This window comes from Telopea speciosissima, chromosome 6, assembly GCF_018873765.1.
Source record: "Telopea speciosissima isolate NSW1024214 ecotype Mountain lineage chromosome 6, Tspe_v1, whole genome shotgun sequence".
NCBI lineage: Eukaryota > Viridiplantae > Streptophyta > Magnoliopsida > Proteales > Proteaceae > Telopea > Telopea speciosissima.
Window position 1 is genome coordinate 53,772,535 of NC_057921.1, and position 27,176 is coordinate 53,799,710.

Sequence of the window (27,176 nt, forward strand, 5' to 3'; positions counted from 1 at the left end):
CCATACAAATCCAGAATTAAGCTCATCTCTAGGGAGGCGTGTGCCCAGGGTGCAACCAGGGGACATCCAGTGGTTGAGCTGTGCCGCAAACATCTCGGTGCACACCTAGGAATATGTGCGACACAGCCCAATGGCTGGCAGCGCCCTGGGCATTCCCTGCTCCATGGAGACGATCCTGATCCACAAATCCATGGACTTGCATTATTTTAAGGGTTCCCATATATATGATTAAGGCCTATTACTGATGTTTCATACTGTCACGACTTGCACATCAGCCACCATGTGCGAGTCCATGAGACAGGAGCAAACATCCCTCACTGGTCAAGTTTCAGCCCAGGAAAAGAAAGAGTAGAATTACAATTATACCACTATATTCCATTATTAACATTTTTTATATTTTTTTATAAGGGCAAGAGATCTCTAATTGGTCATATGGCCTCTACACAAGAGTCTAGGCCAATGAGTGAGGGCACCTGGGTATTCACCCAAGGGGCAGAGGCATCACCTCATGGTGCCCTTTGAAAGGGTGTAGGAAACACCACCAAGTAGATATCTTTTTCCCTTTTTATAAACCTCAAACTCATATTTAACCTCTTCTGTTGCTTATTTTAGGTGAAATTTAAAAACTAAGAAGGCCACCACAAGAACACAAAGTCGTGCAGCAGGGGATAAAAACAAAGGGATGGAGATCACTCTCTGGTCGTGTAGCGCCTGCATCCACATAGATGTGATTTTTTATTTTATGGGGGGCAAGGTGATACTTTTGCACACTTCTGTGTCTGCGCACAGAAGCCACGCGAAAAGCCGCGTTCTTTTTCCAAAAAAATGAAAATACGCGACAAACCCAAGGGAGCTACTTGAAACCATGATTGCCACTGGAATGGTACATAACATATTCCAGAATATATAATGTCATGATACATATTTCAGCTAGTGGGAAAAATTTTTCCAATAAATATAAAATTGTTACCTCTTTCTCATCCTACCCTTCCACCACAGTCACACAATCTCAAAACTGTGACTTAAAGCAATTGTGTTTATTACAGTCAGAAAGTGCATAACTCAAATAGAGAAGTAATGGCTAGATTTGAGAGAAACAGCAGGGTCAGAAAAGTTTTCACATGTCAATAAGATGGACTGCATACTCTTCAGGTTCTCCACTACTTTATTTATTTATACCAACCAGCAAGGCAGTACCTCAGGAAGAAACAAAAGCCACATGCAAGAGCCTGTTGAACATATGGTAGCTTTATGCTTGTCATTGCTGAATGAGAATATAGAGGAAACAAATACTATGCAAAGGCCAAAGGAAGATAAAAGGTCACCTGTAAAACAAGAAGCACAAGGCAAAGAGACTTCTCAGACATCTGGCCAAACCATCTTAAAGAGAAATTCACGAGTGTCCCATCATCTGTCCCAGTTAATAGTCCTGTCTTAGGATCAAATCTGCAAAAGCAAAAGGTTTTTCAGGACATTATTGAGGAATAATCATAAACAGATTACCTGCTCTAGTTCTCGAATTGGCTTTTTGAGCATCAGCGAGCAATATGATCAGACAAGTTTATAGAAACCAGAAAGTTACCTTGGCAGACGGTGTCGTGGACATTTGCGATAGCCAGAAAGCTGCAAGGAGAAACAAAACAAAGACTTGATCAGGATACTCTTGATTCCTCCTCTCCCCCCCCCCCCCCCCCGGGTTAACAAAGTTTAGTATGTTTACAATGAAGGAAGTTCTTTGAGCATACCTGAGGGAGTGACAAAAGGAAATTAAAAACTTGAGGCAAGAAGAAGATCAAAAGTGTTTCACTGAAAAGACCAAAGATAAACTGTTAATTTAGGCATATGAATATTCACATGGCAATGCAACCAACAGAAATAAATGCATGAACTAGTATCCATAAGCTTCTGTTTATCCATATCTACACCTATCCCACCCCACCCCACCCCCCCCCCCCCCAACCCCAACACAAAAAAAAAGTTAGGATGGGTGTATATGAAGCTTCAGATATATATACAAGATGATCTCAGGAGATCATGGAAATTCAAATTGATACAATTTCAATGGTTATGGGTTTTCAGAGTCAAAATTCCTGAGAACTTGAAAAGTACAATCACCAATACAAGTCTCACATTTCTTTGAACTCATCACTGATTTGGGACGCCTTCATAAGTCACATTGGCATGCAGATTGGATCAAGAAGATCAAGCAAGAAACTCCTGTGTTGTCTAAAAGGCCTATCAAGTGATAAATCATGTAATTCAGACACCCAGGGCATATAGGATCTAAGTACAACCATCAGATCTCAAGTCCTGAACCCAATGCCCCGTGATCAGGAGAGAGGGTTGAATCTCTCCAAGTCATTGAATTCGAGAGAGAAATAAAATATGTTCACTGTTTTTCTTTAATTTTGACTTTATGCGTGGAAGTAAATCATCTCTTCTAGGCTTCACGCTAATACAAAAATGGATATGGGACAGCCAAGGTTTTGGTTATGGAGAAAATTTTCTGATCATAATAGCTTCAAATCTGTATAGAAATCAAGAACATAAATGGAGACAAGATAAACGTCACACCCAGGATTCCTAAGTTATCACACCTAATTGTTAAAAATAATCATGCTAAATTTAAAAGTAACTCTCCAAAGCAATAGAATAAGGAAAGATATTCGATTTACCATTTATAATTAAAGAATATTTGGTGTATATGACTGAAAATAGAAACCCCATCACAAATCAGCAACAGCTATTAGTTTAGCCAGAACTTTTCCAAATAACCTCATATTTGCAAGATGGTTATCTCGTTAAAGATACCTGAATAAGCTATCCCCCCCCCCCCCAAAAAAAAAAAAAAACAAAAAACAAAAATCTTGCTTGAAAATTGGCCTAGAGAGAAATGGTGGAAATATTACTGAAGGTCCAAAACTCAATATCTAATTCTAAACATAAAATAAAGAAGACTCTAAGTAATAATACAACTAAGTTCATAAAACAAAACATTTGCTTGGCTCAAATCCACTCCTAAACAGAAAGATTAAACCTAAAATACCAAAGTAGCCCTCTGACCCATATATTAAGGAGAAAAGATAAACCAAAAATAACAGGTTGCTTGGCCTATTAACTCATCCACCCCTATAACTTTCAACCACTTCCAAAGCTGCATGAGTACCATGCTCTAAAGAAACACCAAAATGGACCCAAAAAAATGTAACTGCTTTCTATGATTCCTGCTTTGGTACCACTGAAAGTTAGGGTGCCTTGGGAATAAAAACGTTGGCTTTCATGAATGAAGGTATAGCCAAGAAGATTCATCCCTCCGAATATATGTTTCACAAAACACAACGACAAACAACAGAGGTTCGGATGAAAGGAGAGTAAATTCAGGCAATGGAATAGGAATTTGGAAAGGAATTGTATTCATCTAAAAAAAAAAATTTGGAAAGGAATTGTAAGGTACTATGACGATCTATAGAAAGGGTATGTCTTAAAGTTGTCAATAATGGGTGCAGTTAAATTTTATGAATATAAATGATCAGACTATAAAGTAAGCTTTATGATACATGTATGTGACAGTATCAGCAAGCCATGTTGATGCGATCCCAGGTTAAATAACCCTGATTATGGGTCGCTATGGGCCCACCAAAATAATGGGAAACTCAATTACAATGAACAGTGGAACTTTTTTTAATATTTAAAATAATTTAGGACCCTTTTGGAACGGGAAAATAGGAATTGCAACGATCAGTAATTAAACAATTGAAGGAAAGGACAAATATAAAACTTAAAAAAGCATGGGGCAAAAACAAAAGGAACTTAAAAGGGGAGGGGCTTTTGTGTAAATAAGATAAGATATGCTTTTAGTAGTAAATTTAATAAATAAATAACCCCATCTCCTTCCACAGGATAAGAGGAGCCAACGATGACTTACTCCAACCAATGGAGCTTCAACTGCTCAAGGATCATCCAGACGGTGCTGAAATTTTAAGGATGGAGTCCCCAGCCCTGGTAAGTAAACCCAACCCAACAAATATTACTTCAATGGGGCTGGAATCCTACAGCAGATCAGTTGCAGGAAAATACAGAAACAGAGTAGGTTATCTAAACCGACTTCATGAACCTAGATTTGAAGCCACCTGAAGTGTATGGACTGGAAGGCACAAAGAAGATGTGCATATCATTCTAGAGCAAATGTTTGTCACTAATTTGATATAGTATCAAAGAATTACCAGTCAATAGTTCCAATGTACGACTGCATGTTACATTTGGATTACGTCAAAGCACTTTGTTGCTGAAGTTTTTTATTATTAAGAATTATATGATGGCTCTGGAAAGCAAGTCAGAAAAGAAACCACCTGAAGTGACCTAGTATTCCAACTACAGCCATAGCCATTCCAGCAAAGTAAGTGTAGGTGTCGCCAACAAAAACTGAAGAAGGATACCTATAATAACCAGCACAACAGAATAACAGATAACGTTAGAAATATAATAGATGTGCAATTGCAACTAACATGGTTTAAACATCATAGAATTGCCAAAATTAGCAATCAATAAGTCTGACTGGTTCAGGTGGTTATCAACATTTGATGAGAAAAGGGTTTCCATTACAGGGTGTAACTGTCTGAATAGTCATCCAATCGTTTTCGTCATTTAGCAAGGAAGAAAACATGAACTACACTAATCACTAATGTGTTGCTACATAGTATTCTTCCTTAACATTTACCAGTTATAACAAAGTAAAGCAAGTGTAGTGGTCAGCAAGGGTTGCACAAGGTAAATAGAGAATGCATGAGCTTGCTTGTACTCTGGGTCTGAAGACGCTCCAATTTGCATCACATTATGTATTAAGATCTACAATCACATATGTGCATTAGCTTCAGATATATCAGTATCATAATAAAACTAGATTCAAACCGTTGTATCACTCTTGTTCTTACAGCAGATGCAATGACAGCTGTCTGCCCAGCTTCAAGGCCATTTATGCCAGCATGGATATTGATGGAGTTGGTGCAAAATACTGCCAAAAGGCCCATATACAGCTTATATATCCATCCTGTCACATCCAATAATATAATGAGATCTTCATCCAAAGTAAGTGTTTATTTACCATCAAATCAAACAGGGTCCACACAATCCATTTCTATCCAGAAAAGCAAAGAGTTATCAGATGTAGTAACTAAGCTGATGACAAATTCTCTTATCCTTTCTTCTGACACAGACATTTTCTCTGGTTGCTTTCTCACCATCCCCATTGCCAACTAGCTCAAAATAAAGGGGTATACCCAGCAGACGAGGCTCCCACCACTACAGGGTATGGGGAGGGCACATATGTATGCAGCCCTACCCCCCGCTTCACAGAGAAGTAGTTTCAAATTCGAACCCGCGACCACCAGGTTGCAATGGATTAACCTTACCATTGCACTGAAGCCCACCCTCTATCACAAGCAATAAATATATGATTCGGCATACCCTCACCACTTTCCCTTTTAGGAGTTCAGCAGTTGCATGGTTGTAAAATTTTCACAAATGCAACTAATTGACATGATCAACTGATCCATCTTCATTGTACAAGCAAAGGAAATGACTTTCCTAAAATATTAAAAACAAGCTGTCTTTTTTTTTTATGTTCATTCAGGAAGCTATCTTCATATAATCTGCACCAGATCCTTTATCTTATTTCAGATTTTGATAGGCAAAATAAAGAAAATTTAATTAATAAGAGGAAGGGAAAATTTAATTAACAAGCTGAAGTGGTTGAAATCTCTTATCTAGGAGCTGGGGTTTTCAATCACTAACCTATGGAGATGTATTGTGATAATCAAGTTGCTCTTTATAATTTTATATTGCAAGTAATTCAGTTTTCCATGAATGGACTAAACACATTGTGGTCAGCTGCCATTTTGTGAGAGATACTGTTATGCAGAAACTGATTTCTACTATATTTGTTAACTCCGCCAATCAACTTGGTGATATGTTCACTAAGGCATTGTTTAGGCCTGCGTTTCTTAATGGTTGTTCCAAGCTGGACATGGGAGATATATATGCTTTAGCTTGAGGGGGAGTGTTGGATAATATGGCGCAGGGGGTTTTCTGTTACATTTTTCTTATTGATCGGGTTTAGTTGTAATTGTGTTTAGTGTGTCCTTGTTAATTGTTATTAGTCTGTCCTGTCTTGTAATTAATATTTTCTTAATATATAAATAAAGTGGACCTAGTCTCACAGTAGGCTATTCCAAAACCTACCGTGAGTTCCTAGGTTGTTTCCCTCTCTCCACTTCTTCTCTTCCTTCTTTCTTAGGTACTGGTTTGCTGGTTCTTCTATCATCACAGTTCATATTACTGTAATAACGTAATATCCTCAAACCTTTTTTTTGTAACAATTAAACAATTTTACACTTATTTACAACAACAACCATAACCTTAACCCAACTAAAGGGGTCGGCTACATGGATCCGAAGAGGCCATGACAGTAATAGAAATAAGAGCAGTTTCCCAACAATTTTACACTTCTTTCTGATTGTTAATTTCATATTTTTCTTTTTTGTAAGTCTATAAACACAGTACGAGGAAATGATACTGACCCAGATCCAAAACTTCTAGCCCAACATATGGAATTAGTGGCTTTGGAATAATAATGGTTGTATGTCCAGCATACGCCATCAACAGGGGAAGTGCAGCAAATGATGGCAAAAGCAATTTCCTGTTGTTCACAATTGCATAAGAGCACACAAAGGTATGTTAGATATCTAAAATTCTGGAAGCCTATCCATAAGAAAACAATTTCTTTTGAGATGAGAATAAGCAAATAAAAAATTTTTAAAAAGCAATTACAGGAACTCAGGAACTCACATTCTCCAGGGGATGTCAAGGACATCATCAACAAATCCGAGCAGAATCATGAAGCAAATACATGCTAATGCTGCATTGTACTCAACAAGCCACTGCAAGAAATTTCCAACAATTAGAAAAATTTATAACTTAGGAAGCATAGAAAAGTCAAAATCTTTACAATTTTAGGAATAGTTATCTTTTTCTCTTCCTTTCTTGTTCTTTTTTACTCAGATACTTTCCAATTCTAGTTAATGCATAACCCTGCTATACAATATGATCGTGTTGCCTACTAAAAAGTATTTAGGATACAGGCAGGATCACATAATGGCAAACATTACTAAAGCTACAACAGTGTCCAATCAATAAAATTAACACTATGGATATAGTTGCAAATAAAGAGGTTAAAGAAGTACATCACAAGCATGTACTTTTGTTGGTCCCAAAAAGCAAAAGCAACACAAATATTCAGTTCCAACAGATGATGTTTTAAAAAGGAAAAAGAAAAAAAAGGTGAAGTAGGAGTTAGGACATGCAAAATGAGAAAGGAAAAGGGCCATCAGCCATGCATACATATCTTTTTATTCATGGAACAATTCATCATGAATCATTATGACAGCTAAAGGTGTCCATAATCAAATTAAATATGAAAATACATACATTGGAGTCCGATGTGAAGTTAAAATACTGGAATAATATAGCCAAGACCAAGTAAACAATCCCGACAACAATACCCAGTGTTTCAGGCCTGCAAAAACATGGAAACACAATATTATAATGAATTTGGAGAACACAATTAAGTGGTCGAAAACATATATGTTGTAAGACAAACTGCTTATTGAATAAGATAGAAAGGATCTTCAATCGTCTCTACAAATGTAGCATTTACAGTGCAACAGTTTCTCTTGGATCCTAGCAACCTGGGTGTAATGTAAAGTAGGCAGCAGCCTATTGTTCCTATTGCAGGCTCAAAACAGAGCCCATATTCCAGATTTGAACTGGAAATCAAATACCACAAAACAATCAATGGATTAAGGAGGGAGTTACCATCAAATGGGCAGAATAATATGGTGAATCAGTCCTCCAAAACTCAGGGTCAGTTGATGGCTAGGGGCTGAATTATGACAGGATATTGAAAATAGAAACTTAGTATAGGTAACCAGATCCAGCCAGCAGAATTGCACCAAAGTGAGGTTGAGTGTAGATTTCAAAATGGGAGTGCTATGCTCCAAATATCTCTCAATTCCAGTGGATGGTTGCTGAGATACAGCCCCCTGAAGTTGCAACAGAGATCTTCAAGAACAAGATAATGGGTCTTTGGGGGATGGATTGAACCCCAGAATATCAGCTTTGATAGTTAAACAGAATCGATATGCTTGTGTAACCTTGGGAGTTTCAATTTAGTATTGGAACTCCCACTCCATTCAATATATATTCACTAAAAGGAACCAAGGAACACAATAGGAAAATAAGAAAGAAGAAGAATAAAGCATAATACCTAAACTACCCCTAACTAATATCGAGACTCTACACGGTCTCTACTAACACACTCAAATCACCAATCAGTCATGAGACCACTCCAAACCCCTCCCTTCTTTTCTCTCTATCTGGTGTAAATCACATAAATGGGTTTATTTTATTAGAAATAAGCTTTGGGTTGGGTTATATTTGTGCTGGGCCTTTGGTCCAATGGGTTTTTCATAATAATACATCACTTTAATGGGCCTAAATAATAGGTAGGAGGTAGGAATACAGATTTATTTTGTTTTATCTAACTCCTTTACCTAGTGTAGAGTGATTGCTTTTTAGTGTCTTTTTTGTTTTAATTTTCCCATTGGGAATGTAGTTTGGATAGACAGGTCACTTACTTAGCTAGGGAATCTTTTATTTTAAACAGACTGGTTGTAGGCTATTTGCCAACCAAAGATCTTTTATGACTGAAGCAATGGCTATAGCCTATTGCCTTTTTGCTGCTGTGAAATGAGCTGTTGTGAGACTCATTGAAGAATGAGAAATTCAAGGATTACAGAGATTCTGATCTAGGCATGTTGGTGAGAAATCAATGGCCATACTCCTTCCCTATGTTCCGTTTTCTTCTTTCAAGTAAATGCAATTTTATCTACTGGTATTTGTGCTTCTGGAAGTCGTTGATGATACTGAGATTTGGAAGTTTTTTTCATCTACTGTGAGTGCTGGTTAAGTGCTGTTATAATTGGTATTTAAATCACAGCCAGGAACCACCTAATAGAAGCTGGTGGAAGCCTTGTTTTAGGGCCCTTTTGTCTGATCTCAATATTGCCCATTAAAAGGGATCTATCCCTTAAATCCTGCCCATATTTTGGGGCATTAAAGAGTCACCCAACAGTGACCTTCAACCAAGGTTTTAGCCAGATCAGATGTTCTGATACAATAAATCTCTCAAATTTTGGATTATAGGTTTCAGATTTTTACTGTTTGACTGTTGACACAAATCTGGCCATTAGAACGTTGTTGTATTCTGGGGTTTGCTTATTCTAACAGTTTGATCTTGATGAGCTTTGACAATATTCTGTAAAGGGAACACGTTCAAGGGGTTGACAATAATCCTCTTATTTTTGCAGAGGGAACGTGTGTAAATAACCACTATACAGTCATGTTCAAGAAAGTTTGCCACTTTTCTTTGTATAATCGCATCGGCTTCACTATGAAAGGTAAAAGGAGAACCAAAGAACTAACCAGTCATGACTCTGAAAAACAAGATTAAGGAACAATGTAAATCATGAGAAAAGATCATAATTTGACAGTGGAGGAACTCACACTTTGACTGAACCTTGAGGGGTGCCCTTCTTGTTGATGTCATACCCAAACAGATTACGCTTCAGCACGTACCTAGAGCCCACGGGAATCAAAAGGAGCGTTATGATAAAACCCACGAAGCTCACACCTGTGTTAATGAGGATAGATTTCTTTAGCTCTTCCTCAATTTCGTAGTGGAAGAAGATCAGGTAGAAGAATGCAGCGAAGAATAAGACAGCAACGTTTAAAATCGAAACTAATTTTGAAGGAGTGATTGAAGGATCTCTCTCCATGGCATTCGAGATTCCATTCTGCGGAGTACCCATTCCGTACTTCCTGGGTTTCTCCGCCCTTCGTCTTTCTATATTTTCTAGTACTACCTCTCCTTTGCTCTGCTCCTCACAAATTTTCTGAGTCTGTTTATCAGTCTACAATCCCAATTCCAAGAAAAACACAATCAGATTCAGACGGAGAAGGAAGAGAGATAAAAGCTAGAATTGGATCTCTTGAACAAGTCAATGTCTTCAACTTTATCGGCAATGAAGACCTTCCAGCCACTATTAGATCCCCTCAATTCCAACTCCTCCTTCTTCGGCTCAACCCACAAACTCAGCTTCAATTCCCTCAAGCCCTCTTCCTCTTCTCAACGTCGATCTGCCGTTGTTACCGTCTCCGACGTCGTCAAGGAGAAGAAGCTCAAACCAACTCCTCCCTCGTCAATCTGGTATCTTTCTGTTATCCTTCTCACATAAATCACATCCCAAATTTCAATTCTCCCGAACCCCCCCTGGTTGCCTTTTGTTGTCTTCCAAATTTTAGTGGATCAGCAAACCCTAACACTAAAATTTAATTCTCCTCTTTTGCTGCAGCTGATCACCGAGGAAGGGCTGGAGCTTTACGAAGACATGGTTTTGAGTATAGCTTTCAAGGGTCCAGTTCCTCTGCACGTACGTGTAGGTGCACGTACATGTGAGAAGCAACCACCTGTGACATTTTTTGCCATTTACAATTAGGGACTCGGCTCCTGTGTAGCACCCTGGCCAGGCTGCAATTGCAGCGCCAGACACAGCGAGGCATGAAGAGATCGCCTTACCCCTGCCCGAGCACCTTGCCCGAGCAGGGGTGAGGCGGTCTTTTCACGCCTCGCTGTGTCTGATGCTGCACGTGCAGCCCGGGCAGGGTGCTGCACAGGATCCTTTTGGTACAATTAGAGGGTGGATTGAGCTCGTTTGCCGCTTAGGGTTGAGTGGCCATTGTGCTGCGTTCAACTCACAAGCTCACGTAGATTCCATGCCGATCCAATGGTTGATAGATGAGCTCCTCGGTAGCCTAGCACTTATGAATTTTGAGCGGTGCCCTCAGTACTTCAGAGTTAAAGAGTTCGAGAATGGATCCTCTGCACATATGTGGAGAGGTGCACATACAAAACTCGAGTGCCTCAACATAGTAATATATTTCAGATTTGATCCTTGATTAGTATTATTTTTTGTGATGTAAAATTACATCAATGCCCTCAATTGAACCAAGGGGTGTTTAGATAAGATCCAAATGATGAAGATGCCCCTAATGACTATATGGAATTTGTAGAAAATCATAGTAATATTGATTAAAGTGTTTAATCATGTAGGTTGCGTCAACCATTCATTTGCAGCAAAAAAGTGTGAAAAAAAGGAGTAGCATTTTTGTCAATGAGGTTGAGATTCTCAGCAAAAAATCACTCCTCATCATTAAGTAGTAACAATAACCAAGGTGATGATAATGAGTGAAGTAGTTGCAATTCCCTCTACACATTCAGGAGGGAAATCATGGGATAAGAACAGATACTACACTTGATCATAGAAAAAAGGCCGAGAAAGGTATGATTTGGTTAAGATCTGAGTTTCAGGTGACCGAGAAACTTGGAATGTATTAATTCATTGCTTTACAAATTAGACAATGGCAACTTATTCAAGCAAAGTTGATAGAACAGAATTGACCATTCACATACTCTTATCAGTGAAGATAACAACTGAACATATAGTCCTGTATATCAATAACACTTCCTTTAAGAATAGCTCTGTTTCCAGCTTTCCATAAAACCAACTGCTATGAGCCCCAGATTTATTTTTTTTTTTGGTGAATAGCTAGTTATGGGTTAGAGTATCTGTTTGGCTAATTATAGGCCCTTTTAGATTGTGTGCTCAAATGCTTCATTAAGTGCTTGATCAGATTTGTAAATCTTTCCAAACATTTAGTCCTACTCTTGTTTAATTGCCTATTAAGTGTGGGTTAGGAATGTTATACTAAGAAACAAATACATACTAAAAGGTAAAAAAATCTTCTCGGATTTTGTATATAAATGCTTCATTAGTGGGTTGATCAAATCTTACAGAGTATATATCCAAATATTTCTTGATGCATGAGTTTCTATTTCTCCCTATATAACTTTCCCATAACATCTCAGACATGGTTTTAGTCATGGCCAGTTGTACCAGACCTGCTGCCAGAGCGGCTTCAACCAATAGTGCACTGCAAGATGGAGGAATAAGGTCACTTGTCATGTTGCTGATCTTGTATTCCTTTCCAGCGTTCAGGATTCACAGAGGCTTCATACCATGATTTGCATACGAAAGAGATATCCAAGACTAGGGATCCTAGTCTGGCCTTCTCAAACGCCTTAATCAAGCAATCCATGTTTAGGCCTTCGCAATTCCTTCCTGCTTCCTTGATATTTTAGTCCATGTAGGAGCACTCGTAGTCCTTTTTTTCCAAGATAAACAGTAAATGACATGAACAATGACCACCAATGTCTGAACATGTGATTCTGACCTACATTTGGAGTCATTAGATGAATTAAGATTACTTTCAAAATAGTATTGGAGAATTGTAAATCTCAGGACTACAAGTGAATATAACAAGGAGAGATTCAACTACCACCAAGAAATGAATACACAAGATCATCATCTTGACAATGTAGTCCTATTCCTCCATCTTGCAGTGCTCTATTGGTTATAGCTGCTCTGGCACCAGGTCCGGTACAATCGGCCTTGACTAAAACCATGTATGAGAGATGTCATGGTGGTTATATAGGGAGAAATAGAATCTCATGCAGCAAGATGTTAGGAAGTTAGGATAGTTTGCAAGATTTGGTCAAGTCAATGATGAAGCATTTATAAACAAAAAGGACTATGAGTACTCCTCCATGGATATGGGTGGAATGTGAACTGCTCAATGAAAAAGCATTCATCATCCTAGACTTAGAACAGCCTGATACAAACCCTATAATAGTGTTGAGAAGGCTGGACTAGAATATCATGGAAGGAGGAAGGAATTGGAAAGGCCTAAACATGGACTGTTTGATTAAGGTGTTCAAGAAAGCCAGACTAGGATCATACCACTGAGTTCCTTAAATTTCAAAGAGGAAATATTGGATTAGGAGTTAGTTCATGGAAGTTTCATACCACTATGAGTTCATTGACTCTTTGTTTGTCTGCTCATTTTAATTTCTATATTGGTGTTCATGGTCCAGTCCATGAAGTAGTTCAGGTAATAACTGGAACCACATAAGGCCATGCTGCACAGTGCACACTGGGCCACTTAAGAAAGCAAAAATGCCACCCCAGACCAGACCTATTCACACCCTGCTTGACACACATGGTCGTCAATCTGGTCATTGCAGATTTCAGTCACTGTGTGATTTACATCGACTCTACAACCACATGTGACATCTCTTGACTGTCTGATTGGTAGCCCTCATCTGAAAAATTGTTTATGTTCAGTTCCAAATGAATGACTTCACAAAATAAATGCATATACCATGCTCAAATCAGAGTCAGTGGTGCAATGTTGGAGCTTCCGGATTGATAACCATGTGTTCATGTGTTTGTAATCCTTTGAGAGACAAGCAAATGAAGCCTGTACTATGAGTAGTCTACATATTTTAAGAACAAATTGCTCAATTTGGCTAATATTCATGGCAACTTAGACTAAATGTCCCTGGTTGGTTAAGTATTCTAACATTTTTCTTTCTGTTTCTTTTTAATTTCAATGCAGATAAATATGCTAAGGGACGATCATTTATACGTTCCTCAGGGACAAAGGATGTCATACATGTATGTGCTGAGGCATCCACACAAGAAGCAGCAGACAGCCTGGCAAAGTAGGTGGTACTATGTGGATCGCTCGTCTAACTCGTTCCAGAATGAGATTTATCATTTCCAGTATGTTCTGGACATTAGGCTTATAAGTTAGGGAGTCATGGCAAACTGATTATTCTAGAGTTGTTTGTTTCAATTGATCTCTCTTGAGACAAATGGGTGTCATTTGTTCTACATATTTTCCCATTGTTTGATTGTTGCCCAAAGAGCCCCAGTTATGAGGTGAAAGAATGACTTATATTTTCCATTTGAGAGTTTTTTGCAGAGGTTCATAAAGCAGAAGAGACACATTAAAGAGAAATTTAAGAGGTTGAAACAGGGTTTTTTGAAATGTCAGGAATCATGTTGTGGACTTGTGGATGGTGTGATCACAATTTAACATCTTTAAAGGTTGGCATTGTTCACACTTAATAGGCTTGGAGATTGGAAACTGAATAATGTAATGATTTCCAAACCCAAACTGTTGTTCAGATGCAAATCATTTACTGCTTGATCAGAATCCTTCAAATTATAGACGAATATCAAAGATTTGCTCAGATTTTGTAAATCTTTCCAAATATTTAATCCCCCACTCTTGTTTAATTGCCTAGTAAGTATGGATAATGTATTTCACCAAAGAAAAAAGGTGTGGATTAGATGAGTTATACTATGAAACAAATAAATACTTAAAAGGTAAAATATCTACTCAGATTTTGTTTATAAATTCTTCATTAGTGGCCACACTCTGCTTTGGACAGATTATAAGGATCTTCTTATTAAAGATGACTTCATAACCCTTTACTTAGAGTGTTTAACATACATACTTTTGCTGGGAGGAAGAGCAAACTTTAACTATGTATTATTGGTAGGGGTACGCCAAGCCCGTGCAGTAGTACAACGCATGGGCGACACCTGAAGACCCCAGTAGCAAGCCACTGTGGTGGGCCCTCCCCCAAAATACATTAATTTAATATCCTCTGGATCAATGATCCACGTATCAGATATTAAACTGATAAAACAAATACTACACTTGATCTTAAGCAAAAAGCCGGGAAAACTTTCCTTTTTACAAAAAAAGCCTCTGTTTTTGTTTTATAACACTCTTTCGCCATCTCTCTTTCCCCTCTGCCCGATGTGGGACTAAAACAACAATATACACTTATCCCTCTTTTTGCATTCTCTTGCCAGTGACACTGCTATGCATCTGTGCCGTCTTCTAATCCCCAAATCCTAAACATGGTTTGTTCTCTATTTTTACTGTATCATTCACTTAAAGTCTGAATCCATCAAGCAATAGTTCCTCACTGAGACTACGTATTCTCAATATGTTTAGACGCAGAGCCGTGGGCGGTGGAAGAAGGATTCTATGTCACAAACAAGGTAACTAATTGCTTGACATGATCAATTAAAGTGGAGCAATTGATTTGAAAGAGACTCTCCATCGACTGGCTCAAACAAAGATAGATAGATTATGAATTTGACTAATGACCACAGGGCAGCATTAATGGTTTCCTCTATTCCTCTACTGTTAGATATAGCTAAGGTTGCTCAGCACCTGGAGAGAATATGAACTACTCACACACCATTTTTATAGGCTTCACAATAATATGTGCAAATAGATGTGACAGTATCAACAACTTATTTCTACCAGCTTTGGGTATCGGTATCGGATTAAGGGTAAAATTATAAAAAAAAATTTATTTTAATATAAAGTAGGGATAAAATTGACCAATACAGGCCAATCCGGATCTCGATGCCAATTTTGATATCTCAATCCCTGATTCTATGTGTTGGAGCTTTCTGAAGACTAAAAGAAGTCCTTTTTGGCTGTAAAAAAAAACACAAAAAGGAAAAACACCTGAAAGTGTACTCGGAGTCCAAACTGCAATGAAACACCTGAATTACGAAAAATTATCTCCTCCTGTTCTCTGCCGGGCCCAATTCTCTAGTCCTCCTAAAAAGGGGCACAATGACCATTTTACCCTTGCCTGAACACTCTGCCCAGGTGAGGTCACACCCCCCCCCCCCCCCCCCCCCCCTTATTAGAGGGACTGGGGAGCTGGAGGAGATAATTTTCCCCTGAATTACATTAGAGTGAGCCACTTAAACTGAGATGAGGATGACAGGGATAATCTTTTCGTGTCATATTCAAATTCAAGAGAAATGCACCATAGGAGTGTCTCGGCCAATCTGAGGTTTTGAAATACAAACACCTTTTGGCAGAGTTGTCCCTGGAAGCTGGTGGCTCACTGCCCTATTCAAACATGGAAAACTGGATCCTAGACATTGGGAGTCACATAAAATAGAGGGTGGTTGGGCTTTAGGGCTATGAGCCTCACCAATTTTGTGAGGTGAGCATTTCCAGTTTGGGAGTTAAAACACCAGAGAATTCAGCTTTGAGGGTTTAAGAATTTTAGTTGAAGTTTACAATGGGCTGTCAAAAACAGATCTTATCCAAGTCCAAATTTCACGATGGAAGTCCTTATATGGGCCAGATTTAGGTTTTAGAAGTCTGATTTGGGCTTGGTTTTAAAAATTGGGAATCGGATCGGTGAATCAGCCTATTTGGATCTGAATCAAATGACACCAATCCCGATTTCCACTGCTCCTAATCGTTGCTTCTTGAATCGGAATCGAACAATCGGATTCCTAATCATTTTCTATATAATCCATCTTGAATCAAACCAAGTCATGGGTCAATTCCTGAATCGATTCAATTTTCATCATAAAATAGCTTAGATTCCCGATTCCTGAACCGATCTAGACCGATTCAGTCGGAATCCTCTCTGATTGATTCCGTTCCCGATTACGAGTTTTAAAACCTTGGACTTGGGAGTGGGGTAGGAATACACAATGGAGCAAGTAAATGGGATCAGACACCTAAGTGTCCACTGCAAGCTTACTTGACTTGGTTAAACATTCTTTGACATAGAAGTAAACATAGAACACAGATATCCATTTTCACTTAGAATTCCAAAACTTTATCCAAAAGGTCCAGGAAACATTTTCTGAAAAAAAAAAAACACCCAAATTGAAAAAATAAAGAGAGAGGTTGCAGCATTGGGGAAGAAAAAAATGCATTGGACTACTACCTCCAAAGAATAATTATTATTACTTGAGTAAATTTTATTTAGAGAATTCAGTCACAATAACAATAACAATAACAATATGACAGCATAGGCACTCATTACAAGAACTATCAGTACAAAATATGCTGGCGACCCTCTCATGTAAGGTACATCATATGCAATGTACTAAGTTTAACACCTGCAAAAAGATCCACAAAGCACAAAAATTAAAGTTGTAATAAACCAATTTAATGAGAATGAATACAGTAAAAGCTATACACATCTTTCCTGCAATTTAATTTCTGGTACTACCTATTTTTTAACTACAGTATTTAAGGCAGAATCATGGTACCCTCCTCCACCCCTCCCAAAAAAAAAATAAATAAATAAATAAAAGGCAGATTAAAACTAGGGAAAGGTTTCCCACTCCTGCTTAAAAGCAAGACATTTTGGCATGTGATTCATCTCAGGGCACTACAAAAATTCTAAACAACTGTGAAATTTGAGCTTCTTCTTTTTTAATGTAGGCGAAACTTCCTCATTTTCTCAGAATTCTATTTTCTTGAGAGGAAATCATAATACTAGATGGTTGACATTAACTAACAGTCTAGTAAGGACCCAAAATCAATGCAGCATATGAAGAAATTTCATTATTCAAATCTAAGCGAGACATTGGCTCTGAGCAGAAATGAAATTTTTTGTATTAATCTTGGAAGTTCTATATATATGTTGACAAACAATCCCTCCAAAACTTATACTCTCCACTAATAGATAAGAGCCATCATCCTATGAAAACTATACTGAGGATAACAAAGTAAATAATTAGAGAGAAAATTTAAGGTTTCAGAGTACTTGATGAATGTATTACCTCTCCCATCCATAATATGTAACATTGCAGGTGCAGTAGTAGCACTAAGCTGCCTGCAGACACAACACAACCAGGTTGTTAAGAACAAGCGAAGTTATAGAGCTGTGGTGTCATATGCATATTCTGTCATCATAAATTTATTACTGTTTTCGCAGGTTCCCTAGCTACCATTTCCCCTAACATGGCATACTTCTGGACCTTGCTTGGTTTCTGTGGTCCCAATGCAAGGGATAGCAGCATACATTCTATTGGAATCTAGCTAATTAGAAATGGTGACTTGAATGCAATTTACTTTATAACAGTAACTCCTGACATCAAGACCTAGGTCACTGTGAACCGATTTATCAACCACCATAATACAGATATTGTTGTGTCAGTATCAACATGCATCATTGTCTCTGCATATCAGTTCTGGTTATCAGGCAATAGGCTTGCCACATGGGTATCTTACCTCTGCATTAATGGAAGAGAAAACAACTTTGACAGCCTCAAAGACCTCTTCAACAGGTTTTCCAGCATCAATCTGAGCAAAACATATGGGTTAAATGGCACGTCAGAAGTTTCTAAAACTCTGTGATTTGTGATACAGGTAAGTCAACCAAAAATTACCTTCCGAACCTTCCCCTTCGACTCATAATACTCAATCACGGGAAGACTGGATTCTATGAAAACCTTAAACCGCTTCCGGATTGTATCAATGTTATCATCTTCTCTACCCTTCACAACCCATTAGGACAATATTAACTTACAAAAAAACACCCAAAGTATAGGGAAAAGCAAGAAGGGAAGAGATTGACGAAAGATTAAGTGACCACAGAACTCATAGTATCTTAACCTGGTTCCTATTCAAAATGCGCCTCTCCATCTCCTCCTCTGAACAATCAAAAAATAATACAAATTCGGGAATAATTCCTGTCTGCAAGATAATGCCAAAAATAGTCATAAATAATGAAAGAAAAAGGTTCACCAGAAGTTAAGAGAATCATCAAGAATGGGACATTCCAACCAGATCAGTATCTTGATAAAAACATGGATAATGGAGTTGAATTGTGTGATTGAACAGATGGTCTTACAACTTTCTCAAATGCAGCACGGTTCTCTTCATTACGGGGAAAGCCATCGATAAGGAATTTGACATTATCACTCTCCTGCATTGCCTTCTGGAGAAGATTAATTGTTACCCCAGAAGGAACAATTTTCCCCTCCTTAATCATGTTCTGGATCATAGTACTGCCACAATAAAGAAAAATATTAGAGGCATAGTTTCAAGAGCAAGATGATGTACAGAAAGAGTATCATTTAATTGAAGTAGAACCTTAAAAAATATTCAATTTAAAGAAGTGGAAAAAAATAATGCCGAGGTCTGAATGTCCACTCATGCAATATCTGTCCAGGATCCATGTGCCAAAAATACATGCATGGGGTGGCATCCACTTGATCAGGCCAGCCTAGAAAGTTCTAGTTAAAAGTTGGAATAGGTCAATAGTTCCAACCACATCTGATACATCAAATTTCTACTTTTTGAATAGCACAAGAAAGCAATTAGCTTTTTTCTGTGGAAAAAAAAATTGGCTTAAAAAGCATAATCCTTGCATCAGATTGTTAGGATCATCCAAAAAGGTCCATGCTTAGTCAATGAGATTTCCTTGATGGACCAACCAAATAGTTTTGGACAGGCCTGGAGTCATCACGCAAACATTTCTCCAAGTCAAGATAAGTATCGACAAGAGACAGAAAATGGAGGAAATTTTATCAATGTCCCCAAGAAAACTTTAGGTTATAGACAAACTCAAAGTATTTCTGAAATATAAAATTTATAAAGTATTTCTATCTAACACTCCACAAGATCGAAAGGAGGACCTAAAATGAATATTTCAGCATTTGTGCATGTCTGTTAAGGTGGACTTTGAACCAATTAATGGATCTCACCAAAATATAGCCTTGCCTATATAGCCTGGCGACTACATCTTTTGATTGGTTAGGACATAAAAAAACAGAACTTTTCACATTCTTTTTCATTACCAAATACCAAGTAACGATTGAGATGCAAAAATGAAACCTCATGCCAATCTAGATAGAGGATTAGGATCCATTGTTGCCAGATTTATCCAAGATCTTCAATGCACTTTGCATTGAGTCTGACATCAAGCTAATTTAATAGATCCATCCAAATAATCTAACCACTTGTGCCCCATCAGTTTCTGATTTTCCAAAGTTCTGCATTGTACCCACTGTGTATTTCAAGTGGTCATGGTTTTTTTATGCCAACAAAGAATTTTACATTATAGCAATTTACATCATACCCATTTTCAGAACCAGATTTAATTTCTGCTCGAAGAAGATCACCAGCACTGAGATGGGTGAACCCAAAGTGTTCTACAATATTTGCACACTGGGTGCCCTTTCCACTACCTGGACCACCTGTACAATTATTCAATCACAATCAAACTTATCAAACCACAAATATGTCAATTTCAAATGAAACCTGGCCACTCCAACAGAAAATATGAAAACATTACACTAGCTTGGTCATTGAAAGAGCAAGCAAAAGAGAAGGGCAGGAAACAGAGTACAGAGATATGTGCATATTTGTGTGTGTGGACACACTTGTCTCTATATGTTTCTGTTATTAAATTCTATTATTCATGGAATTTCGGATTGTAGAACAACTGTTTTCCTATTACTAGAGAAAGTATATGTGACGCAATTGTAGTGTATTTGAAGAGCAGGACAAATTCATTTTGACATATATGTCACTGATATGAAGCAGTTGCATGACCTCTTCTTGAAGTTTTGGAGCCTTGTGCTTTCTCTCCTTTTTCGGTATATAATGTGTTTCGCCCCTTCTACTGACATCACTAGAAGGGCATAGAAATTAGAGGTTGCCTGGGAGCATCCTTTGCCAGTTATAAACTGTAATCGAAATCGCTATTTTGAGTAGATAGTAACGTAATTTCAGTTTTAATTGTTGTGTTCAATGTGCAAAGATTTCACCACATTCGATAACTGCAGATTGAATGCAAATGAGTACTAACCCAAAACGAAGACAACTTTCACCTTCTTTCCATTTGGCAAGCTTCCATTTCCTGTCTGCATCCAAAGGAACACATATTATATGACAAAATCAAGACTTAGTTCTCCAACAAAGAAGCAAGTTAAGAAGTTCTCCAATCCAACGTTTGATTGAAGTTTGTGAACAGAAATTTAAGCCGTTAATCCAGTACTTAATATCATGCTGGTCCTTTCACTGTGCCAGGGACAAGGTTGTCTAGGCACGGTCTGATAGAGAAATGACGCCCATTCTCCTTGTTATTTGGATTCTAAAATGCATGAAATGGAAGCTACGAGTAATTAACGAAACACAAGAAATTTCAAAAGAGCAGAAAGAACCTGGTTGGCAGCATCAATCACGGTTCCCATGGGCGGCAACTATTCGGCCTTGAAATGTGCTACCTGCGTAATATAGAACCAGTCAATATGGAAAAACATTCATTGATCTATCAAAGAAACTTGTTCATCATTTTCTACAGTATTAAGGACTGAACTAAAAATCTCAGGGATGAAAAGATCCAGAAAACTTCTCACAAATAAAGATCTTAAGTCTATAACAGTCAAAGGAACTTCTTGCCTTGGCCACTTCCATAACAAAATTTAATATTTCAAATCAAAAGCAACCAAAGTATGAAATCCGATGTCCATCCATCGGGATGCTCCGTTGGACCTTCAGATTAATCAGAAATCCACATATCATGCTAGATCTCATGACAAATTACAGAATCAAAAGTCAATTCACTAGATTTAGAGCATTGTCCGGTCAAATCAAATCAGATCTGACTGAGAGCAACTAAAAAGATAAATTTTAGAGAAGGGAAAAAGATTAGTCTCCACAGATTCCAGTATGGAGATCCAAGTACGAATTAAGACAAAAATAAAAGGATGTAAGCTTGAATTTGAATGCAAAAACCATTTGAATCAATTCAAACAGATAAAATTTTAACAGCCAGAGTACCGAACACAAATAAAACAATGTCAGATGAGATGAAACGGAGCTCAAATTCAAAAGGTGTCGACTGTTGAGCATTACCTGATCCAAAATCGTAGTGGACGTAGCTGTAAGAGAAGAGAGAGAAAGAAAGCAGAAGTAGAAGCTTTTCGATTTGATAGTTGCAGAGAAAACCGAGGCGGAGAGAATAAAAGGGAGGGAAATGAGATCTCAAGGCATAAACGAACTGTTAATTTGGGCTCTACTTGGGGCTTTATATGGAGGTCCTAAAAGCCTAAACGGTTTCACCTGTTTACCTACCAAAAAAATTAAATAATTAGAAGCGCTCAGCCAAGTGCGCTGCATGACTGGCTCGAAGCTGATTAGCCGATGACTGTGAAAACTTACAGCGTGGACTATCTATGGGGGTGCAATTTGGATCGTCTACGGCGCAGCTGCCCGTCCTGCCTGTGTTGCGTAGACACAGGGTCGTGCACAAAAATCGTCTTACCCCTGCCCGAGCGCCTTGCCTAAGTGGGGGTAAGGTGGTCTTTGCGCATGGCCCTATGTGTACGCAACACAGGCAAGATGGGCAGCTGCGCCGTAGACGATTTCGATCCGAGACAGTGGAGGTAGTGTGGTTTGAGGTATCGGTGTCGCCGTACGTATCGGTTTTGCAAGTGATCAATCCTGATATCATGTCGATACCATATTGATGACACGGTATGGACAAGGGATAAAATGATTAAAAAAAACCATTTTAAAAGGAGAATCAAGAGCATATTTGTCCGATACGGTTGATCCATGCCTATACCAATCCGATACCATGCACTAAACTCATTGGAGGGACAACTAAAATTGGGTTTTCCTTAATATATAGGGGAAAATAATAGTCTGGGAGTGTGGCTCTCTCCTCTCTATATCAAAAGACACCTCAACCCCATTGTTTTGAGGAGAGCAATAGACACATGGGACTATGGGAGTGTTGGCGTAGGTCACACTACCAGACAGAAAACTAGTCGTGAAGTGTTTTCTTTCTTGGATTGTGGCTCCTACACCTGTGAGAGCCAATCAACGTCTCTCATTTGGTTCAATTCATTGGGTAGGGTGGTCAATTTACAGGAAGAGGAGAGAAACAAACACATAGGTGCTGGTGTGGGAGCTACACTCCCGGACAAAAAATTTCCATATATTATATGCTTCTGCGGAGTTCGTATGAACACCATAAATAATTTCATCATAATAAAAAAACCCATAATTTGAATATCTAAAATACCCTCAAACTTGTGATTACGTCCCATGCAAGTCCCAAAAAAGTGGTAGTCTTGCAGATCACTGGATTCACACCCCTATTTTTTTTTTGTGGGGGTGGGGGAAGTGTTCTTCATTCAAGAGCATGGATCTTGTGCATGTGGGGGCGAATGGGAGAGCATTTGTGGGGTGGGGGTAAATTGAGCCACGGGGGTGGGGAAAGAGGCGGTCATTTGTCCACATGTGGAATGGCATTTGTGGGGTGGGGGGGGTGGGGTGTCATTGTCCACCATGTATCTAGGTGAAGAGCACACACTCTTGGATAGAGTTCTTTTTCTTTCTTTTTTTCTCGAAAAAGGTTCTTGAGCCACTGTGATGGAATACACTAGCTTTTTGGTGTTATCTCTCTAGTCTCTCCTCCTCACATGAAATGATCTCGCAATCCTCCAATGTATGATTCAGATTTTACTTCAACTGGCAAACCTCCAACTAACTGAACTACCGACTGTTCACTTGCTAATATTCTTGTATTTAAGTACATGCTTTTTATTTTAATCAAAACAATATACTCTCTCTCTCTCTCTCTCTCTCTCTCTTTTTTTTCCTTTGGGTAATATACAAAGTATATGCTCTCCATGTGATGACCATGTGTGTGTGATGTAATGTTGGGGGAAGTTTTCCTAATGTAACGGGTTTTAAACGAAAGAGGCAAACTGAGCTGTTAGGTTGTCACTTGGAGTACCCTCTAACACCATCGGATGGGAATCTGTTGTTAGACTCAACATATGAAATCAATTGATTAATGTACACGACTTAACTGCCAAGCCATTAATGAGTCAAGAAGACGCAAAGGATATTTAGGAAAAGCAAAGGTGGGGTCCACTTTAAGCCTTTTTTTATTTTTAATTATGGTTCGCATGTTCGCACCAATTTAAGGCCCTGGACTATTTAGTTAATTGGGCTTCGATTGATGGATTATTAATTCATAATTAGAATCAAATTAATCAGAATAATCAGGCTATAATCAGTCATTAAATGGATTGTAAACATCTCATAAACGAGTTATGGGATTTAAATCCTATCCAATTCCTAAAGGGTGGTAGTGCGGCAATACTAGTGGAGATGTCGACACCTGGCAGCTGCCACATCCAATGGTCCATATCAATGAGCTTCGATCGTTGGATGCAGCAGCTGCCAGGTGTCGACATGTCCACTTAGCACTGCCGCACTACCATACTTTAGGAATTGGAGAGGATTTAAATCCTCCTGAAGCTGTAAATAGGCTATAAATGGTCGATCCAGGTCAATTATCGATGTCGGTCGGTCCAAGTTGGATGCTTATCGGGCTACAACCAAGCACTATGAACGCCTAGATAATAATTGGTCAAGGCCTGACACTGAACCGTTTACCATCTCCGGTCTCGATCTTTAAGAGGCCAAACTTACAACGCCGAGAAGATTTTCACACCCCTAGTCAAACTTACATCCCTATTGTCAAGTGCTTGTATAAGGACTCACCACAGCTACCTCGTGCTCTTTTTGGTTGCAAGTAATGAGAGATGAAGGGAACAAAAAAATAAATTTAGTTAGGCGTTCGTACATGGGAGATGCTCCCATCAACTCCATCAAATAATAGGTACACGGGTTTTTATGTCATTTCTATGACAATCTGACCACATTTAATGCAGGTCATGCACATGCACGATCGTGCATGAAAAATTTTGCCATATAATAATTATATTTTTCAAATGAATCTTTTTAGTGTCTAGTTGCAAAGAAAATAAAGGAAACATAAACTAAATTAAATAAAAACAAATAACATTTTTTATAATCATTACTTAACATGATTGTGTAACTAATTTCAAAATATTTAAAATCTGGTAATTAAATCTGAATATATTTTGGAACCAAATTCCTTAATTTTAAGAAACCTTGATTAGTTTTTTTTTTTGGAAAGAATTTACTGGTGATAAGCATGCGTAGAGCCTACAACATCCACAAGGCAAAGCATGTTTAGTCATGGAATGGAAAGTAGCCAATTTGTTAGACACATGATAGACAGGGCCTTCCCACCAAAAATATCGGCAACAACATTTGCCATCCTTGGAATACAAACAAAGGATAAAGATCCAAATGAGGGACGAAACCTTGTTTATTTTCAACTTTCAAGTAAAAGGAAAGTGAAATTTGTTTGACAAAGAAAATGAAACCCTTTGTAATCATGATGGCTCTGTCTTAGACTCTTAGTTGCAACCTACCTAAAATTCCAAATTATGACTATGCAACCTACCTAAAATTCTTATCATATCATATTTGGTAATTATATTTTGGGGAAAGTTTTCATACACGGCTGTGCAACCCGTGTATGTTAGAGGGTCACTAACAAAGAGTTGAAAAAGTCATAAATAAATTTTTATATTTTTTTAATATAATATTTATTTTAATTTTTATATCAAATGAATTTGATTGTAAAATAAATAAAATTTAAGAGAAAAAGAACGCTAACTTGCCGCGCTCTACGCGTGGAGACACATAACAGACTAACCACTTATTTCTGAGATTTTCATGCAATCTGCTACTTTTGTCTCAGGGACATGCTTGCCTTTAATCTGATCAATTAAAACAGGTTTAGGATTTAGGAAGCTCCCTCTACCATAGGCCCAACAAAAATATTTAAAGCATACGTTTGTTTTCTTGATGATCTTCTAAATCTTTTACATCAGTTTTCTCCATCTGGGTTCAATCATTCCCTCCCCCTCCCCCCTCATGGGGGTTTTCACACGATTACATGTTTTCAAACCCTTCCTGTGTCTATAACTCTGCACTGATGGTTGCAATGTTTCTTAGGATTAGATCCTCTCCAGCAGTCGATCCAGGGTTTGCCTTGGTGGTTCGCTGCTTCTTTGGAAGAACTGTGTCAGGAGCTTGATCGGTGGTTCAAGTCTCCTTAGCGACTTCTAGTCCACATTTATTTGCTTTCCAAGAAGTGGAGCCTATGGGTACCATATTTGACCCCTTGTGGGCCCTGATGGAGTGGATGGCCGGTCAGCCCTTGAATTGCACCCCAAAAAAAAAAAAAAAAAAAAAAAAGAAGATCCTCTCCAGCATGGCAGCCCCCCCAGCGTGCATCTGACGACTGGCAACATATTGGGATGTGTGTCAGGTGCACCAAGCCGTCGGATGTGCACTGAAAAGGATCTGGGTCCATGTTTCTTACTATGTCCCAATTAAGAATGCAGCTTTCATTCAAGTAGAGAATAGAGATGCATGCCAAGGGAAACATGAGGGAATTGGCTTTTCCATCACAATATTGTTTTGCTGTATTGGGAAAGACTTCTTTTACACAGGTAGTGGAACCATGGTTTAAGGGATTCGGTTGGGTTGGTAGAATCGTCCAATTCAAATTAGAGTTGGCTATCTCGATTCAGATTCTACATGCTTCGAATCCATTCTACTAGAGCAACCGGATATACCTTGCATGATGAACACATGTACTGTCTAGCTGAATCTTCCGAAGAACAGAGGGAGAGGATGGAGCAAAGCCAGAGAGCCAGGGAGGATGAGGACGAAGAAGAGAGAGAGCTTCGTGGGAGGGAGTTCTATTTAAAGGTTCAAAATGAAATTAAGACTCAAAACTCCTCTAGTTGTATAACAATCCTCTGCCATACTGCAGGATGTGCACCAATTCCTCTAGTTGTATAAAAATCCTTTACCATACTGCAGAGTGTGCAGTGCACATCCTGCGACACAGCAAATGCCATATGGCACCTGTGCAGTACGACAGAGGATCCAGATTCCCTCTAGTTCTGTTTGGTTTTCATTCCCCACGAGTGCATGCATTCTATGCATGGTTTCTGGGTTTGTGCTCAATGCCCTCGTTGACATGTATACATGTGGCGACATTGAAAAGGCTCCAAAGGCTTTTTAACAGGATTGAACATTGAGACTCAGTTTCATGAAATTCAATGTTTATAGGAGGGGGAGCTGGTGGGGGACACTGCCTCACCGAAGAGGGAGAGGGAGACCCTTCCATTGGCAGGTAGAGTAAAGTTGAGGGAAGAGGGGGGAAGAGAGCTGCATTGAAGGGTGTCCTGTCAACAGGTTGATCTGTGGGTATAATTGACCAATTCAAGCCGATCTAAGCTAATTCAGGTCGAAACCATCAAAATCGATGCCAAACAATTCGTGTCTGGGTTCTCATATCTTAAACTGATTAGAACATGTTTTGTGCAAACTACCTTCACAGTTTATTACCCTAAACGGGTATTCCCTTTCACTGTAAGGCAACCAAATGC

The 27,176-nt window shown here is 38.6% G+C and overlaps 3 protein-coding genes and 1 non-coding gene across 7 annotated transcripts in view; 1 reads left to right on the forward strand and 3 right to left on the reverse strand.

The window, feature by feature from the left end:
• The window catches only part of LOC122664002 (phosphoacetylglucosamine mutase), a 52,626-nt gene extending 38,871 nt beyond the window's left edge, over positions 1-13,755 (forward strand). Inside the window, exon 9 of the mRNA XM_043859673.1 lies at positions 13,630-13,755. Within this exon, the coding sequence (XP_043715608.1) occupies positions 13,630-13,739 (110 nt within the window). The 3' untranslated portion in view covers positions 13,740-13,755. The remainder of the gene's footprint in view (positions 1-13,629) is intronic.
• Positions 870-23,470, reverse strand: LOC122664004 (UDP-N-acetylglucosamine--dolichyl-phosphate N-acetylglucosaminephosphotransferase-like). Its single transcript, XM_043859675.1, has 12 exons — positions 23,456-23,470; positions 9,619-9,931; positions 7,483-7,570; positions 6,844-6,935; positions 6,576-6,694; positions 4,932-5,047; positions 4,718-4,845; positions 4,350-4,436; positions 1,746-1,806; positions 1,583-1,623; positions 1,326-1,446; positions 870-1,229 (listed from the first exon to the last, which is right to left on the reverse strand). Exons 2-12 carry the CDS (start codon positions 9,921-9,923, stop codon positions 1,170-1,172), a joined length of 1,218 nt encoding a protein of 405 aa, XP_043715610.1. The 5' UTR covers positions 9,924-9,931; positions 23,456-23,470; the 3' UTR covers positions 870-1,169.
• On the reverse strand, positions 14,579-14,773 carry LOC122666345. Its single transcript, XR_006333538.1, has one exon. It is a non-coding gene; the product is annotated as a U2 spliceosomal RNA (small nuclear RNA).
• On the reverse strand, positions 16,802-21,914 carry LOC122664005 (UMP-CMP kinase 3-like). Of its 4 annotated transcripts, none has more exons than XM_043859678.1 (10): positions 21,733-21,914; positions 21,445-21,492; positions 21,039-21,104; positions 20,684-20,738; positions 19,952-20,069; positions 18,722-18,878; positions 18,484-18,564; positions 18,258-18,365; positions 18,100-18,171; positions 16,802-16,979 (listed from the first exon to the last, which is right to left on the reverse strand). In XM_043859678.1, exons 3-10 carry the CDS (start codon positions 21,066-21,068, stop codon positions 16,953-16,955), a joined length of 648 nt encoding a protein of 215 aa, XP_043715613.1. In that variant the 5' UTR covers positions 21,069-21,104; positions 21,445-21,492; positions 21,733-21,914; the 3' UTR covers positions 16,802-16,952. The 4 variants fall into 4 exon arrangements, with proteins under 4 accessions (XP_043715613.1, XP_043715614.1, XP_043715611.1 ...); XM_043859679.1 differs by lacking the exon at positions 21,445-21,492 and adding an exon at positions 17,649-17,701 and having other exon boundaries at positions 21,039-21,101; positions 21,733-21,909; XM_043859676.1 differs by lacking the exon at positions 21,445-21,492 and having other exon boundaries at positions 21,039-21,101.
• Positions 23,471-27,176: the final 3,706 nt, after the last annotated feature.

What these genes read in the sequence shown, in the direction of transcription:
- LOC122664004 (XM_043859675.1), bottom strand. Translation starts at nt 9,923, where the DNA reads ATGGGTACTCCGCAGAATGGAATCTCGAATGCCATGGAGAGAGATCCT. An exon ending in CAGCTGTCATTGCATCTGCT is followed by an intron (nt 4,846 to 4,931) that starts GTAAGAACAAGA and finishes ATGTGATTGTAG; the next exon opens with ATCTTAATACATAATGTGAT. An exon ending in GGAATACTAGGTCACTTCAG is followed by an intron (nt 1,807 to 4,349) that starts GTGGTTTCTTTT and finishes TGGTCTTTTCAG; the next exon opens with TGAAACACTTTTGATCTTCT.
- LOC122664005 (XM_043859676.1), bottom strand. Translation starts at nt 21,068, where the DNA reads ATGGGAACCGTGATTGATGCTGCCAACCAG. An exon ending in GTGCTGCATTTGAGAAAGTT is followed by an intron (nt 18,565 to 18,721) that starts GTAAGACCATCT and finishes ATTATCTTGCAG; the next exon opens with ACAGGAATTATTCCCGAATT. An exon ending in TCTCTTCCATTAATGCAGAG is followed by an intron (nt 16,980 to 18,099) that starts GTAAGATACCCA and finishes ATCTTTTTGCAG; the next exon opens with GTGTTAAACTTAGTACATTG.